At 35.5% G+C, this 18,466-nt stretch overlaps 1 protein-coding gene across 37 annotated transcripts in view; it reads left to right on the top strand.

The window, feature by feature from the left end:
* The window catches only part of RIMS2 (regulating synaptic membrane exocytosis 2), a 466,824-nt gene that overhangs the window by 258,384 nt on the left and 189,974 nt on the right, over positions 1 to 18,466 (top strand). For 20 of the 37 annotated variants that reach the window (XM_071803874.1, XM_071803876.1, XM_071803871.1 and 17 more), the window contains 4 exons: positions 4,088 to 4,135; positions 12,161 to 12,291; positions 13,831 to 14,002; positions 14,569 to 14,722. In XM_071803874.1, the coding sequence (XP_071659975.1) occupies positions 4,088 to 4,135; positions 12,161 to 12,291; positions 13,831 to 14,002; positions 14,569 to 14,722 (505 nt within the window). The remainder of the gene's footprint in view (positions 1 to 4,087; positions 4,136 to 12,160; positions 12,292 to 13,830; positions 14,003 to 14,568; positions 14,723 to 18,466) is intronic. The other 17 variants (XM_071803873.1, XM_071803890.1, XM_071803877.1 and 14 more) reach the window with 1 other exon arrangement.

Below are 18,466 nucleotides of genomic sequence, written 5' to 3'. Positions count from 1 at the left end.
CTTTATTAATAAGTTTATAGCATTTTTTCCGTCTAAGGAAACCAAATAATGTCAGGAGACATTTAAAGATCTTTCCTACGTTTTTCCTCTTTGCACTCCCTTCTATACTGTATGCAATTATATACAATACTCCCTGCTACACAATATCATTGTTTCCCTCAGAGAACAACTGATATCTGAGAATGCACAGTTGACTGACGGTTAAGTCAGAAATTCTCAGTAACTCTCTAACTTAAAGTACCACTGTCTCAATGTGGACGCCTAAAATTAGTAGACAGTTTGAAAATGTCAACACCTATCTAACATCAACAGCTAAAGAAAAATTGAAAATAGCTGTATTTCATGTTAACCAATTAATGGCTCAACACAGCTCCTGCTGCCGTTGGCTCAAGGCTTTGGGAGGTTAGTGCTAAACCTTTTGCTTTGCGAGGAAGGGTGGCTGTCACAATGTCTGAAGATGGTGTGGATACATAGCAACATGGCACCTAGCAAGGCACATTGAAATGTCTAGACTAAAATACATTTTTAGAAAGATTATTGTGAGACTAGTAAACTGTTCTACAGGAACAGTTTTTTTTTTTCAAAACAGCAAATATCTGTAGTTTCTTTTAAATCTGATATTTTAAGTTAGGTTTGAATGATCACAAGGGGGTTTTTTACTTTTCAAATTTGGGGTTTATGTCTCTTGAAGGTAGTGCAATGAATAGATTTTCCTTCACATTTGAAAATGTTGGTTTATCATTTTATAACTTTGAAAAGCTTTGAAACTTTGGAAGAATTAGTGAAAAAAAACCAAAACAACAGAGTTGGAGATGTTTTGAAAAATTAGAGTGGATATGAGATTTTCTGATTTTGGACCTTTAGCAAAGGTGAAAGATTAGGGAAAAATTGAATTTAAAAGATCTCCTCAAGTTCCAAAAAAATGTTTAGTTAGAACATGACAATACAGACAAGATTCAGTATTTGGGTTTTCCATGTTTTTAATCAGCTCTTTTCTGACAGAACAGTTGATGGAACACTCATTCATTCCAAATAGCTGAGTAAGATGGAAATGGAAGGAAATACTAAGTTGTGAATATAACTGGGAAAGTGCTCTTTATGGTGAGCACCCAGGCAGGAGAACAACTGCAGAGCCCTGGCAGTAGATGGAGACAGGTTGCTCTTCTTTGGGGAAGTGTAGAGTCAGTTGACATTCCAAGCAATGGCAGCTGAATTCAGACAGGTGTGATAAATGAAAGGGAACAGATATCAGGCAAGATTTTGAAAGTATATTCTGTAGTTTCAGACAATGCCATATAGTCTTGTAGGGCTGTTGTTAGGGCAGCTGTGAAATACAAAAAAAAAAAATAGGCTGTGACATAGAGAAGTTGTGGGCAGAACTAGAGATACTTCAGACCTCCGCCTGAGCTGTAGGTATCTGAATAAATACTTGGGTATATACATCCTTATTCAGATAATGCTATATATCCTTTTTATATTAATAATGTTTTGGAATGTATTTTTTTTAATGTTTAGTACGGTTTTAGCCAGTTTAGCCGCAGTGATGCCTTTCTATCATTCAGGGATGTCTTTCTCTCTCCATTCAGTCTCCTGTGTTTTCCTCTGTATTGGCATTGGTCCGTGTACCTGTTTTCTTCTGTTGAAGTTGTTGAGGTTACAGTGACACTCCAGAGCTGGCTAATAGGGTTTCCTATGAAGTAAACCATCTCACATAGCAAAGGAATCTTCTTTCCTTTAATAAATATTCTACCCAAATACGTATTTAATTGAACAAATTACATGCAGTTAGAGGGAATTATTGTGTGTTATAATTTACTAAGGTATATAAAAAATTCATCTGTATTCTATTTTATAGCATTTTTGATCCATATTGTTCTTTCAGGGGAGTATCTTTTACTGCAATTATTTGTTTGATTATTATTTGCTTTTTCTGTTTCCTGGTTTTATGTTATTTTTCACTGATTTCTTTTTCCCTTTGATATCATTATGAAAAAGTTAATATTTGTGTGTTGGTACTCTTCATTGCTGCATTCTGGCTACTTTTTTGATATTGTATGACAAGTATAACTTGGAATGATTTTGCAATAGTTAGATTAAGAGACTGATAATGTGACTAGAAGACCATGTTAATGGATACAAGTATAAAATCATAACATCATTTTTATTTCTGTACTGGTGGAAATTCTAACAGAAAAGGAATGTCTTTTATAAAATTATTTCCTTGTACAGCTGAACCACAGAATCACGTCAATAGATTTTACATACATATTGATTTTATAAAGTAATAAAAATACAGTATATTAATTATAGTTGTAATATCTCTGACATAAAAGAAAGTGGATATTGTACATTGTCAAGGACATAGTATGTCAGCATATTGGGGTGATAAGGTGAAGTATGAGACATGCTCCACTTCTCTCTTCCACCTTTTCCTTTTCCCCTTTCTTTTCTCCCTTTTCTACCTCTACACAAATAAATTACTGTTTCTCTAGTGTCAAAACCAAAGAAGTTTAAGGTAGTGCACATAATGTGCTTATTGCCCTCCATTTTCCAAGGCAGAATATGGCAGCTGAGGATCCTCAGTGAATGGTGGGAGATATTCTGCCCCTATTCGAATTGCAATATTCTGGTTTATCTGTATTTCTTTTGTAATACGGAGCAGAAGCAAACTGAAGAGCTACTTTTATTGTATGTGAGTAGGTCACATTCTGGCACCTACACGTGGTGCTATGCAGTACTGCCTGGGCAGAGTGGGGGCAGCTGCTGCGCCTCACAGAGCACAGGAACACATCAGACAAAACCTGTGATCCAGACTGTCAAATTTTCTTATATAACCTCTTGCTTTGGTGTGAGAACAGATGACTTCACACATTTTATGGAACAGATTTCTCCAGCACATGTGCATGCCAAATAAGCAGGGAGGGTGGCAGAAGCATCATCACACCCCCTGTCTCCATACTTTGGGTACATTTCCTATGGAAGTAGTAGCTTCTTTCCATCACTTCGAAACAGACCAATAATCTCAGGAAAACTGGGCAGGGAGATAAAGATGATTCAAACCTTCTCAGATTGCTGTAGTTGTTGTGACCTACTCCCATGCTCCTCTTCCCCCATTCACTGGTCCTCTGAGTTATCAATAAGTGCTCCTGTTTATGTCCATTCCCAGTACTCGTACCCCCTCTGTGCCGCTGTTGCCCTAAGCTGAAGGTAGAGAGCAGTTGGTTGGAGTTTGTAGTTAATCCAGCAACTTAGGAATGTTGCCCGTACTGGTGTAGTCTTGATGTAGCTAGCGGAAGCCACAAGGCTGTATGTGGTCTGAAGTGTTGCCTCACAAAAATACGAGTTATAAATGCATCTCTGTGTGCGATGCAACTACTGAGTTTGCTAAATGCTCTAGTTCTGATTTCATGCAAAGGTTTTCCATGTGTACCATTTGTCATTTCTGTCATGACTGATAGAGAATTTAAATACATTGATTGTACCTTCCCCTATGTAATGCTATTACTGGATAGCACTAAGTTCCTTTTTTGAGTGTTTAGGAGGGCTTTTTGCAGAAATGCCTCTTAGAGTTGGAGAAAAGAGAAAACCTTTTACTTCACTTGCTTTACTCTAGAAAGCAACCAAGCTGTCAGTGCGTGAACTGTACTTGTGTCTGTTTCTGAATATGTATCTACAATCTTCCTGAAAGAGATGGTAAAACTGAACTTATGTTTCCTACCCCACTTTGAAATCACACTTTGCTGACCTGCTCCTTTTGTTAATGTTATTTCTAAATCTATTGTGAATTTTATCTGTATACCTGTAAAGTGAAATCCTTGCTCCTGGGGAATCAGTGCCAAAATTCCTGCTGACTTCCCAGAGGCCAGAATTTCCATCACAGGGTTTTGATATGATTTGGTAACAGATTTGCAGATTTAATTTATGCATTGCATTAAAATACTTTGTGTTAGACAGATATGTTGTTGGTGTAAAGCTGTGTTTAAAGTAATAGTTGTGTGTCTTTGTTTTTACTTTTGGTCTTTTAGTTTCCAGCGTGTTGTCCTTTTTGGTTTTGTTTTATTGCTTTTTCTTTAATTTTGCTTACCAGAGCCAAAGCCTTAGTAGAAGAACAACGCCTTTTGTTCCTAGGGTTCAGGTAAAGACTTCGTCTGCCTGACAGAAACTAAAGTTGTGTTTTTTTCTTTCGTTTGTTATGGAAAATGCATAGTAGGAAAACGTTACATTATAGTCCGTTTTCCCATGTTTTAGTGTGTTGCTTTAAACCATATTAACAAGTTTCATGTCATCTCATTAGAAGCTTGTAAAATTCTGCATGGGGGTTAAAATATTAAATTAACATTTAAAGAGACAACTAGTTTTTTGTTTGCTGTTTACCCAGTATTAAACTCATACAGGTTTCAATAGTGATGGTGGTTATACATCCTACAAACAAAATGTGCTTACTGTTTAAGCAATAAATAATTTTGTGCTTGAGGTCATTATATAAAGATGATGTCTCTTTAAATCATTCATTATCATTACTTAACACATCCTTTTTTGCATTTTCCAAGTAATAGTAGCTCCTTGAGTGGAAGACAGGCAAAAAATTTGTACCTTGTTTAAAGAAACAAATTTCTTGTGTATGAAACTTGATTCTTCATTTTAAAAGTAACTGGAAATAACTAAAACTCTATTTAAAGAAAACGGAATTCTCCCATTGTGTTACTGAATTTATTTAGCTTTGATATTCTGTTTAGGTACAAGTTGTTTGCCTTTTTTCATTAGGAAACTCCTAAGATACTGTAAATTTACGCAAAAGTAGGTTTTACTAATATGTTACAATGCTTATCTTACTTTGCTGCATGTTTTTCTATTTAAAAAATAGAATAGTATCTGCTTTTCTTACAAAATATTTTTATAGAGATGTTAATCTTTTGTGTGGGAGCTGTGTAAATGTTTCCCTTGTTTGATCAGTTGCTCAGGGAAGGGTATAAATGATCAGAATGAGATGACGAAATTTCATATTGAATTGTAAAAAAGATCATATATATATATATACTTATAAAGGACTTATAAATAAGACTGTGGGAAGTGGTTTGTCTATGACTCATATTTGATAAAGTACAATTTTTTTCACTATATATTATTTCCCAAAAGTAGTCCTTGAACTGCTTAAATGTAAATACAAAAGAAAAAAAAAAATTAGATTAAAACTGTAATGTCTCGATAGTATTGTTTTAGGTTAAGATATTATTATGTGCTACTGACATAAACTGGCTTTGTATTAAAAATTTAAAACATCCCTTAACATTATAAAGAAAGTTGGCTTATGCTCATAGTAGTGATATCAAAAGGGGTACAGATTCAGTCACAAGTTGTTAAGTACTTCATAAAGGTAAATGTTGTATATGACATAAGTAGTTTTTTAATATTTATTTTCTTTTTAGATATCTGCAAAATAAATTAAGAAATTATGTGATGATTGATAAATTTGAAAAAGAAACATCTGCCTCAAATCTGCATGTTTCATGAACTACTGTAATGTAGAAGTAATGTGTGGTAGTTCCTTATTTAAATATTATATAAAATAATGAAATAGGCATAGCTTTGTCAGTTCTACTTAGAGTAATGTCATCTAATGAAAAAAAAAATTAATTTGATCAAATGACTATGGAGTAATTGAAGAAAATAAAATAAGTGTAATGCTTGATAGAGAATATCCAGCCAGAGGTGAAAGTACATGATGCTTACTCTATCACCTCTGGGTAGATTACTTTTGATCTTGTAGATAAGAATTGTCTTTAGCACCATTTTTGTTTCTGCACAATGTCTGTGGAGTCATTGTGGACCTCTTTAACGGTTATTTGCCAAGCTCAGCAACAATCAGAGCTAAATAAGTTTGTGACAAGAGTCAAACTTAGGACCTTGGCAACACCTTTACAAGTGGACTGAAATAAAAAGTACCTCATCTGGCCACTTTTAGTAGGGGTGGTATATAGTTTAAAATTGTTGAATTTAAGTTTACAATGCAGACTGCACAGAATGGAAATTCTCCAGTGATCTTTAAACAAGGGCATTAGAAGCAGTTCTGCAGCAGTGCACAACTCTGGTTACTTTTTGGCATGAGAAACTAGTCAACTCAGTGCTCTGAGCTGTTGTTTTTGATTGTCGGGAAGTATAAATTACATTGTGGGCTGTCATACAGCTGTGTCTGTAGAATTCCCTACAAGAATGAGGATCTCCTAACATTTCTGTTTATACCTATTTGTTTAATTGCTCTCAGCAGCAAATACACATCTTTATTCTTGCTTGCAACTTCTTTACTTGTTAGTCTGAAACTGATCCTGGTGATAAATGTCCCACACTCTGGCACAAGTTCCTCTTCCACACTTCACTCCATGTTGTTCCGTTCATTTTCTAGCTCTTGTATCACTGAATGATTTTAAAACTGCAATTATTATTTTATAATTATTTTTTCCCTACCATACACGTTCTCCTGAACTTTTACTAATTCAGTTAGCATACCAGCAATTTTCTAACTTACAGAGTGTGGCCTTGCAATATCTTTGTAGGGAATGATCTGCTCTTTAATTTGTGTTTTCCATTCAATATCTCGCTTACTTAGTGGAACCTCCTTTTTGGAATTGCCACAAAACCACTGCTTTTTTTAACTTCAAAAATTTCAGACATGCTTTTTGCTTTAATACAAATCAGTATATTTGATCAGGTATAAAAATATATGCATGCATTTACTTGGCATTGTTGAAATCAAGATTAAGACACTAAAAAGAATTTTTTTAAAGAAATCTGGATTAGGACAGGCTAAAACCTCCATAATTTTCTGGCTTTCATATCCTAGAAACTCTTCAATTTGGCAGCCTTTTGTATTTTTTCCAACGTATCAGACAGCAGCTGAAGCAGACAGCAATAACGGTTTGGTTTAGCAACCCTCAGTAGTCAGGAAGCTCGCCTCAGCTATGCTGAAGACTTGACCACCTCAGGGCAGTTTCTGCATCTACATAAACTTAAGTCCAAATAAAACGATTGCTGTAAGCATTTTTTTTTTAAATAAGCAGATCTTTTTTTCTTCTGCAATGACAGATCCTGCTGGTGCATCTCTTCTTTCAGAATAATGCAAAAAAGAAAGAAAAGTAGTATCTCAGTTTCAAAATATTACACAAATAAACAGCAATGTAGGTTACATGAAGAATTATAAAGAACAGAACAAAATTGCCTGGTCAGCTCTTCCTCAAACCCAGTGGTGCTTGAGTGGCCTGTGGTGGTAGAAATCAAGCTGCAGGGCAAGTGATCTCTTCCATTGGCAAAAGTTTTCTCTCTTTTCCATGAAATTAATGAAATAACCCTTATATAACAAATAAACAAAATGTAGCATAGAAAGAAAAAATATTCTTTGTTTTTAAAAGTCACGTAAGTTGTCACTTAAGATATGGTGTGCCTGTATGTGCTGTACACAAATAGCATTAGAATTGCATTGTGAAGCAAACAGTCAAGTATTCATGAGACAGGAATATAAGAAGTGACAATAATAATATTATCTAGATTTTCTTAACTGATTTCCCTTATGTGTATGTATTAGAATATGGGTCCTAATTACATAATTACTTCTTTTCTAGAACTCTGACCCCAGTCAGAGCTCTGAATAAAATTTCTAGTTAAGATGAGATCTGAAAGAAAAAGGATGAAATCTAGTAAACAGAATTTATGTGCTTAATTTATATAACTCAACTCATGCTAACTTCCAGGAAGTCTGAAGTGCCTTGGGGAGGCTCTTAGGCTTGTACAGTTGAAGGAAAGAACTAAATACTTCAATATGTGACCTCAGTTCACAGTGTGAATTGTAAGGTTGTCATATGCAGGGACAGGAATTGGACTCTATGATCCTTGTGTGTCCCTTCCAACTCAGGACATTCTATGATTATATGATCTGCAATGAGTGATCCAGCCCAAATAAAGGACACATATCCCCATTAACTATATTTGGAACTTGGGCTACTCCAGAGGGTGAGACAATTCTCCAGAGGGTGAGTCGATTCTCCAGAGGCAGGTGGCTTCTTCTGAGGCTACAGAGGACCAAACAGGAATACATGATACCTGCATCCTCACTTCTCAGAATGCAACACCAGTTTTCAAGTACTGTTGTATGGGTAGATGACTCATTCCAGAAACAGGACATTTGTGGTTTAAGCCCTGTTTAGACTGAAGAGACTGAACCTGTCTCTCAGAAGAGGGCTTTTATCCTGGACCTATTGCACATTCCTTTCTTCCCTGGAATATGAAGTCTCATCTGAAGCTGAGGTACTGTGTGGCTGTGTGATAGCAAAGAAAGCTTAATTTTAGTGTAGCAGATTCCAGACCTGCTACCCAGAATGTGTCTCGATATTGTGTTAGACCACTATTGGTAAGAAACCCACAAAGAATCCTATGGAACTGTGACCAGACCCTCATGTCTATTGCCCTTGATGACTAACTTCATCACCTGACTGCAGAAGAGTTTTTGTTTCTTGTGCTCTGCATGGCAGGTATTTTAACCTGGCAGGCTTTCTCAAGGAGTTCTGCAGATGAGCCACTCTGTGGATGACAGACCATCTCACGCTTTCAGGATGTGTTGAATTAAATGGCCATTTGCCTGAATGTAGGTTATAATGGAAGTTTAGTAAAGAATTAGGTGCACACCTGCCTAGGGAAGGAGCCTAGGGAAAGAAAGTATTACAAACGTGTATGGCAAATAGGTTTCCAGGACCTCAGCAGTAAGTGGAAAGATCTTTGGAAAGCATTCAAATTGGATCACATTCTAAGTGAATTTTGGGTGCCTACATCCTAAATTTTCTAGGTAAACAAAGTCCTATTCAATAAGTTTTTTTGAAGGTGTAAGCCTCCACATTAGCAACACCCAGCAAGGTTTTCCTGTGGTGTAATTTATATAAGTTTAGCTTTCCCTTTCCTTCACTGAGATCAGAATTGCAACACTGAAGTTTCTTAGACTGTCTTTAAGAGTGTCATTCCTGCATGTGTAAAAAACTGCTGAATGGAGGGTTTGTAGATTCTGCTCTGCTAGTCAGCTACTCAAATCTTTCAGTGCTGAGCATAAGACCTGTACATTTTTGTGGGGTTTTCACCCTATGGACTGAATAATTCAATGTTCACTTTTTGGTGTTAGGAATCTTTTCTGCATACAACTCAACAAAGTTATAAATGAAAAATAAAAAAACCTCATCAACTTTTTTTTTGTTACAGGTGTGCTATCCTGTGTTTATTTCACAATGTAAAACATACAGAATATTCTATAGGTGTGGTAGGATTGTCCTGCATTTATTGGTTAGGAATGGAGAAGCTATGATAAGACTCTGAGACAATCAGTTTCTATCCAGGCATAATATACACCTCAGACTTCAATTCCAGTGCTTTACTTAGCACTCCAAATCCAGCTCCAGGGTCTCATGCCAGTCTCTCAGACAATGAAGAATGTACAATTAGTAAATACCTTTTGCAATATTTTGAAGGATCCACCCCTCGAGACACAAGAGCTCTGGTAAAGAAGAAGGGATGGAATCCCATCCTCCTGGACTGCATCTGGCTGTCTTAAATGGCTATCCTTTCTCTCCTTGTGAATAGAAAATACAAGATTCTTGTTGGAAAATACCATACCATCTGAATATAGTCACAATAATTATGCACAGGAAAGTCAGAAATAGATCAGTCCTATTCTAATTCTTAATTTCCATGTTCAGTGTGCTAGTCTAACTCCTTGTTTCTCATTTTCCTTTCTAATTTCCTGCCTTGACTTCTTGCCACATTTTCTGTTATTCCATTCTCTTTGTGCAACATGTTTTGTGCCAGTTACAGATTTTTTTTTTTTTTTTGTCACTGCATTCCATTTCTGTCATTCAGTCTGGTTTTGCCCCTCTTCCATCGTCCCTGTCATTAGTGACTCCATTCTTCATGTGTTTCACCAAGAAGCATCCTGTATCCTTAACTTTCTCAGTAATTCGAAAGCAGTTTTTGATTTGTCCCTTCTTCCTTCTTCTATAACCCCATGAGAATCCAATCCTGTCCTTCCCTCTGTGGGGTTCTTTGTCCATTCTCTCACTCCCAGTCTCTTCCCTTTTCTTTGCATCCAAGTCAAATGACATCTGGGGTTATAAGTGCCTGTGCTGTATATTGGAGTGCTAGCAGTATGAACACAGGAGAGAGAGTCTTTTGGTGGTAATTCTACCTCCTGACCTTTCCTGTAACAAACCAAGTTACAGGGAATTATAGGGAAAATATGCCCGTTATGTACAAGGTTTTCCAAATGTTTTCAGAGCATATAGAGAAAAGTAGAAGTTTTGAGTGAAAGCAGATTTCAAGTTCTTCCAAAACATAGATGTTAGAGCATCTCAAAGAAGTGATGTCAGATGATTTAAATTTCTGCTTAGAGTCATTCTTCAAATATTAAGCTGAAGTTTTTCTGCAAAAATCCGGTCTGCAATGAATGTGGCTCAGAGTTATTTAGCCTGAATATGAAAAAATAATTCAGCTAATATTTTAGACACCCATGTTTGGATCATCTCACCTTCATTCAGACACAGTTTGTGATAGTGTCTTGATCACAAAAATATTGCATTCTGCTTAAGCAAGGATTTTTTTTTTTTTTTTTTTTTGTCCCGAAAAAGCAGATGAAGAAGGTTGCCTTCAGTGGTGCTCCCCTTAGGGTATGCGACTAACCAAGTCTGACCTTTGCTTAAGGACTCCCAGGGAAGCCTGCGGGTGGATACATTTAGTGTCAGAGGCCATTTAAGTTGACTTGCACTTGAGAGGTCATTAAAGCTTTGCTTTGGAATCATACAGTTGGTGCAAAGCTTTCTACTTGTGATCTGTAGCTGGATGGAGATACCTATATTCCAGATAACTCCCAGTTGAGAAAAAATACTGACAAAGCCTCTTGCTTTCCAGGGATGTAGAAACAGGGTATCCTCCCCTTTTTAGTATCAATTCAAATGCTGCTGGTTGGTGGCTACAGGGGTTGCAAGATCCACAGTAATGCGGAAGGAAGAAACGCACTGCCACTATTGACTGATTTGATGTGCCTTAGTGTAATCTTGCTTAATGAAGTGTAAGGAATGGCAGAAAGCTAAATCAACCTCTTGTTGGTGGCACAAAAGTCTTGAGAATTTTATGAAGACCTTTCTTTAAGTGGCTGAAAATCTCAAGATGAGCAGATGGAGACCCTGTCTCTGAAATTATGTGAGGTTGGCTCCACAGAAAGTGCACCTTTCCCTGGATGTGTTTACCTTAGCCAGGGTATATTCCTGCCTAAAGATACACTGTGGGACTGGGCATTATCTTGTCTGATTCCCCTAAGTTCAGGCAGGATCAGTCCTTCCTTCAAATGCCCTTGTTTGTCCTCTGTCTCAAGCAAACTCCCCAGGAAGAGAGTCTCCTCTGTCAGCTGTAATGGTGCTGCAGTTGTACCACTATGTAATGAATCCTTTATTTTGTCCTAACTGCACCATTTACCCCTTCCACATTGAGTGCTCTAAAGCAGTTATATCCTCTCCTTGAGTAAGTCATTTTCAGCTATAGTATTCAAACCGAAATAGCTAAATAGCAACTTTTAATGACTGTAGTAAAAAGGGATAGTAGGTCAAGTCTAAGACTGATTAATAATGATTTCTACAGATTAGTAATAGTTTTTGTCTTGTTGTTGCTGAATTGGACTGTGAAGAACATTTAGAGATTGAAAACCTGTAGAGATGTGAAGTATTGATGATCTTATCTCATAGTCTTTCCAGCAAAACAGGACATGAAAAATGTATTCATTCATTGTGCATAAACTCCTTAGAAATGATATATATGAACACCATACATCAGTACTTCAAGTAATACAATATCACTGCCAAGAGATAATAATCCTAACCAGACCACTGTGTGAAAAACAATTAGTATAAAATAATGCACTTATTGTACAGGGTTTAAAAAAAAATAGTAACTCCTGGTACATACTGAAGCTATTATAGTAATGATTTCTTTTTATGCTTTGTTGTAAGTACGAAGTAGAACATGGTCTTTTCTGTTTAAGTAACCAATACAAATAGAAGCTTACGATCAAAATTAATTTTAAGGATTAACATGCTACTTTGTTGTAGATATGAGTTCACTAAGTAATATTTTCTCATTACAGATAAAACTGTGGTATGACAAGGTTGGTCACCAGTTAATAGTGACAATACTGGGAGCAAAGGATCTTCCTTCAAGGGAAGATGGGAGGCCAAGGAATCCTTATGTGAAAATTTACTTTCTTCCAGACAGAAGGTATTTAATTAACTACTTTCAAGCACACAGATACAAAAAGTTACGTAACATTAAATTTTATTCTGCTGCAATGGTGTATTTATGTGAAGCATTCAGAACTTTTTCTTTCATTACTGTGTGTGTTTTCTATCACTTATATAAGAATCAGCAATTTGTCTTACTGAGTACTTTTTTTTTCCTGACATGCAAATTCGTTTTCCTTTCCTTTGAGGTAAAAGCTAAGTAAGCAACAATATATTTCTTGTGTAGTAGAAGAAAACATGCTAGAGGTAAAATACACTTAAATAAATCAAGCATTTAATTAGATGAAGATACTGAACTCTCTTTGATTAAACAAATTTCAATGGAAAAGCTTGTTTAATGTAACTTGTTTCAGTTCTCAAGGGTAAACAAATCTTTAGTGTAATAGAAATAATTACATTTTTTGTTTTAACAGTGTGTCTAAAAATATTATTTCATAGTTAATATTTTGTTCCAGCTTCTAAGGAACAGTTCAGAAATACAATAAATACATTACAATTGCAAGTATTAGCAAACAGACAGTATCTGCATTGTCACATTAAAAAAAATCCACATGAATTAGTACCACAGCTGCATTATGCAGTGATCAGCAGGTTTAAAATTAAGCATTGTTATGAGAACTCTTGTCAGTATTCTCAGTAGAAGGAGTGTGGGTGTTTCCCAGTGAAAATTGTTTCCAGCAGAAAATATTAATTATTTCAAGCAGAGTTATTATGCAAAACATCTTGCTTTCAACAACAGCCTGGAGCCAGAGCCAGGAGTTCCATGGTACCCTTGCTTGGAGACCTCATTGTGCTCCCACACCTCAAGCCAACCTCGTAGTGGAGATCCACCTTCAACCTGGGTGGATCCATAGAGTGACCCAAAGGATTTTAGGAACTGTTTTGAGAATTCTGTTCCTTCCATTGTTGCTGGAAAAAGACGTGTAACTCATTCTTGGGGCTACTGGTTTCCCCACTGTGGAGCCCTTAGTCAGGCAAACCCTGCAGAGAGGGCCCCATGCTGCCCACAGCTCCCTGGCCATTCCTTCACGTTGGCTGGCTGCTCCCTCCTGCTCTGCAGTTTAAGATTCAGCTGCTGTAGGACTGGAAGTTTGAATGAACCAGCTGGCTCTGTTGTCTGAAATGCAGATTTTTGCTGTGCCCAGTATTGTCTGCATACATGTTCAACTGTTGGACTGTGCCTCATGTGATTCCCATTTAGAGAAGTATGTTTTGCTTTATAAAATGCCGTTTCCAAAATAAACATATTAAAATATTCCTGTTTTTTCAGGGAACTTCTTAAAATTGGAATTGGCACGTGAACTGGAAATCACCTACCTTTAATTTTTAATATGAAGTTACGAATTATCCTCAATATATGTGCTGAACTTTCTTTTATCATTAAGGGCTGATCCGGACATATAGTGCCCATAACACTATAAAATGTACTACTGATTAAAGATTTCCTACTTCCCATTATATACTTATTACAGTATGATGGTTTTGAACATTTTTGCTCTTTAACTGTTTTTTGCAGTGATAAAAATAAAAGAAGAACAAAAACGGTAAAGAAAACATTGGAACCTAAGTGGAATCAGACATTCATTTATTCTCCAGTTCATCGGAGAGAATTTAGAGAACGAATGTTAGAAATTACTCTTTGGGACCAAGCACGAGTTCGAGAGGAAGAAAGTGAATTTTTAGGAGAGGTATACAATTATTGGTAGTTATTACAGAAATATGGTTGCTTGCATATTCATGTCTATATTCAGTATTTTTTAGAAAATAATCAAGTATAGCAAAGCAAAACTGTTTTAAATTGTTGCATTTGTCCTTATTTCACTTATTAGTAAACAAATAGTGATCTCACACTTATTACATAGTACTGATATGAGATTCTTTTTGTATTTATTCTGGTTTAGTAACAGCATGCACATGATTTCTGGATTTCTTTTAGAATTGTTCATTAAAATCTATATTATCTGTTGTTGTATTTTACCAAAATGTTGTAATGTTGCTGACAAACTTGCTACAAGATACTTGGATGCTGTGAAAGTTGTTAGAAGGTAAAAAAAAGTTTTATGAAATATTTTTATACATTTAATGTTTTAAAAGGCATGGAAACTTGTTTCATATTAAATGCAAGATTTTTATATAACTTCAGACAAATTCCTTAGCAATAACAGAATAACAGAATAAAATTTATGAACATACTTATTTTAAATGTTCTGTTACGTAATACTTTCCTACTTTTAACCGTTTTTTCTTTTTTTAGATTCTTATTGAGTTAGAGACAGCATTACTCGATGACGAACCTCACTGGTACAAGCTTCAAACGCACGATGTCTCTTCATTGCCACTTCCCCATCCCTCACCATATTTGCCACGCAGACAGCTCCATGGCGAGAGTCCCACACGAAGGTTGCAAAGTAGGTTGTTAGTTTTACACACTGTGTATAGTTCATTTAAATTGCCATGTAAAGTATATTAAAATCCTGTAGATGGGAAGAATTTGTGTGTTCATTTGTAGACATTATGAATGAGGTCATTTATGATTATTGATGAGAGTCTGATATGCTAGAAATGGTAATACTGAACACTGTGAAATACACCTGTTTTTTCTTGTGAGAGTACCTGGTTCAGATCCTGAGCTTGAGCAAATTATCTTGATCTTTTGGAATGTGCTGGTTTTATCTTGAAGTCCTATCTCCTATATTGTGTTTATAACTGAATTGTTTAACCAAAAGTGAACGTGCAGTACCTTTCTCTTTAGCTCACACTTAAAAATAAAGTGACCTGCATATAACATCATATGTAGCTGAATTAATACCATGGCCTGTTACCTTGTTTTGATACTACTTTACATGGTTACATTCACAAATAGAATTTATTTTAAATTCTGTTTTGTAGAGTTTGGTATGCTTGATGCACAGCAGTTTGATGTTACCAGTAGATATTTTGAAAACAGAGTACATACAGTATGCTAACAAAAATCAATAAGTAGGAATAAGTAAAGGGTGAAAATCTTTTCTCAGTACTTCGTTGTTTCTCTAGTTTAACTGCTCAGTACTGCTCAGTGATTTAAGCTATCCTTCACTGAATTAACTTTGTAAAATATCCGTTGACACTGGTATAAAACCAAAACAAAGCAAAATAAAACAACAAAAACCCCAACAAACCAGAAGCTATTTGTAGGAATTCTTTGGGTTTTTTGAATCATTGTATGTGAGTGTGTGTGTGCATATGTTACATGCAAACTCACAGAAACACATGCATTTGTAGCCATGCAAACAAACTTTGTTATTTCTTATGTTCTATGTGGATTCCCTATTAAATAATCACTTGTATATAAGTATTTCAAGTAGTTGACAGTTTTTGTGTCTGTGCACTGGATGGTGAGAAGGATTAAAATGCTCCATATTATAATATTCTGAGACAGAGTAACAGAGTTACAGTGCATAACCTTCAAGCTGTAAGAGTAGACTTTTTACAAAAGGAAGAAAGAAATGATAGTTAACAGGTAAGGAGTTCTGTTTCAATTCAGTCCTTTTCAGTCTTCTTAAGTACCGTGACTATTAAGTAAAGTTTTGAAATTATTTTTCTTCTAAATTATCAACCATCTTGTAAAACATTTTAGGAAATTTAATTTTCCATGTAAAATTACTTTTACAGACCAGTTGGACATTTCAGTATCTGCTAGTATATGAAATTTGTGAAATTCTGGTTTTAAGAAAATATTCAGTCATGCAAGAAAACCCCTATTTTTTTTTACTATTTCCTGTCTCTGAAATAAATAACTACCATGGAGAATGAATAAAAGAGTAACAGATTTATTTTGGAAAAGATTGTAGTAATACTTGACTAAAGATCTGTTCAATGGTACTGACTCAAAATTTGATTATCAATGAAGTTCTTTAATGCTAGTGCTAATGCTTATACTAATACTGATAATATGCTCAACTGAAGAATCTTATATGTCTGTCTGTAAATGTAAAGGGAAGGATTTATCATCACTTCTGCTTTGATGAAACAGTAAGATTTGGTGTAGAAGTCCTGTGTTTCAATGAAGATGAAAGGAGTACTTTCACAATGTGAGGTTCTAAAAACTTGAGCCAAATAAACAGTGTTAGATATTTGCTGTGATTTACAAAAAATTTCCATACTCCTACAATAAATCATGCTATTTGCATTTTTACTGAGACTGGGATCCCTTGAAGAAGGGTTTTCCTTCTTCTCCTGGGAATATATGCACTTCTTGAATCCTTGTGTGTTATAAATAATTTCCAGTTTAAACAGATAGTTTTCCATGTACTGCTAATAGAGAAAAAGGTCTCTTGGAATAAAAATGTCTCCTTTTTGGGAGACATTTGGTCAGAGATCTTCAATGGTAGCAGAATCCTTTTGGCAATTAATTATAAATATCTAATTGGTGTCACACCTCTGAAATGGAAATTAAAATATTTCTTGTTGTCCAGAAAGGTGATGGAATATCCTGTTGGAGATAATCCAGAACTCAGTTGGACAAGGCTGTAACAATGTAATGTAAGTTGTCCAAGCCTGAAAAAGGCATTGCACCAAGTGACTACCAGAAAGCCCTTCCCAACCTAAATGTCATCACCAGGGAACTGGTGAAGGGCAGACAGCTCATCTTATGACAGTTTGACTTCACTAATAATATATTAATAACATATAGATGTCTGGTTCTTTTACTGTTTTTTTTTTTCTGAGGTTTCAGAATGCTATTAGGTTAAACTTAATATCTTAGTTTCTTGTGTCTGAAGTTCTTGATGAAACAGAAGATGTTATCCAGTGGCACGTTACAACAAGGTGAAAAAAATCTCCAGAATGAAGACCAGGCACGTCTACAAAGTTTGTCTTTTCCAAAGCACATTTTAGAACATTTCCTGTGCTGTTACATAGCAAGCTGATTTCAGTTTCTGGGGCTGCAAAATCTGAGCAGTTCAGTCCTCCCACCTTTTGTTCATTTCTGTGATGCCTCTGTATATAGAATTAGTGAGTACAGTATGAAGTACTTTACTACATGCCCCCCAAAATTGTTAGTGTGAGAAATAAAAAAGAGATTTTGAATTACAAGATGATTTGTTGTTTGTATAAATACACATCTACACATCTAAGCTTTCTTATCTTCATGATTGCCAAGTTTCTATAAATACATATATTTGAAGACAATACTTAAGTGTTATTCTCTGAAGGTATTTTAAAAGAACCACCTACACTTACCACTTATTTCTATTTTCTTTTAAATATCACAGCCCTGAAGACTGTGCTCCTATATTTTCAGACAGCCAGTAGCAAAGTGCAGGCTTCCTCCATATGCCATTTTCTTAGGAACCAGCTTTCAGAGACAATAGCTTAGTTTCTACGTATATTTGTCTCTCAATATCATTGACTGGGCATTACGTTGTGGTACAGACTGATCTAAGCCACCTGGCCACCTTCTCTTGCCCAGTCCTCTGATCCATACAATCTCTTAACTTCCTGGTGATGAAGGATCATTACCATGCTTTTTCCTTTGTATTTTTTGAAAGACATCTACTTAGGAACTGGAACTAATATAGAACATAGGATTATTACTTACTAGGTCTTTCAGATAATTACATTTCAGATTTTCATAAACTGACTGATTTTTATCCAGTGAGTGTATTCTAAACTTATGTGAAATGTGAGGTAATGAGTAGGTCTATTTTACTTATCGTGCCAAACTTTTGACGAAAATTTTTAAAATGGCTTCATTTCCTTTAACATTTGACGTAAAATCAGACATACATTAAGAATTTCAGACAACATTAACTAGAATTACAGACAAACTGAAGTTTTTTTTGTATTGCCTCTGAAAAGAGATTATAAACAGAAAATTAAAGATTATTTTTAAAAAGATTTGAGCATTCCTGTTTGATGTTAGGCCACTGTATTATTGTTCCATCTCACATTAGGTAAGAGGCTTACTACAGATTACACTGAAAACTGAACATGGCTTGAATGTTGTGTTTGTAGTTGTTAGGATCAATGGGACGGAAGTTAGCATTTGTGTTACTATTCAATGAAGAGCTGAAACAGAAATCAAGCAGGATTTATACCATGGGACTGCAAATCAAAAATGGCTTCCTCTCTGTGCAGCCCAGAATAGAGTGATAACGGACACCAAATTGGAT

This window comes from Patagioenas fasciata, chromosome 2, assembly GCF_037038585.1.
Source record: "Patagioenas fasciata isolate bPatFas1 chromosome 2, bPatFas1.hap1, whole genome shotgun sequence".
In the NCBI taxonomy this organism is placed as follows: Eukaryota; Metazoa; Chordata; class Aves; order Columbiformes; family Columbidae; genus Patagioenas; species Patagioenas fasciata.
Note: the sequence above shows the minus strand (reverse complement) of the source record. Positions and strands in the feature narration are given on the sequence as shown.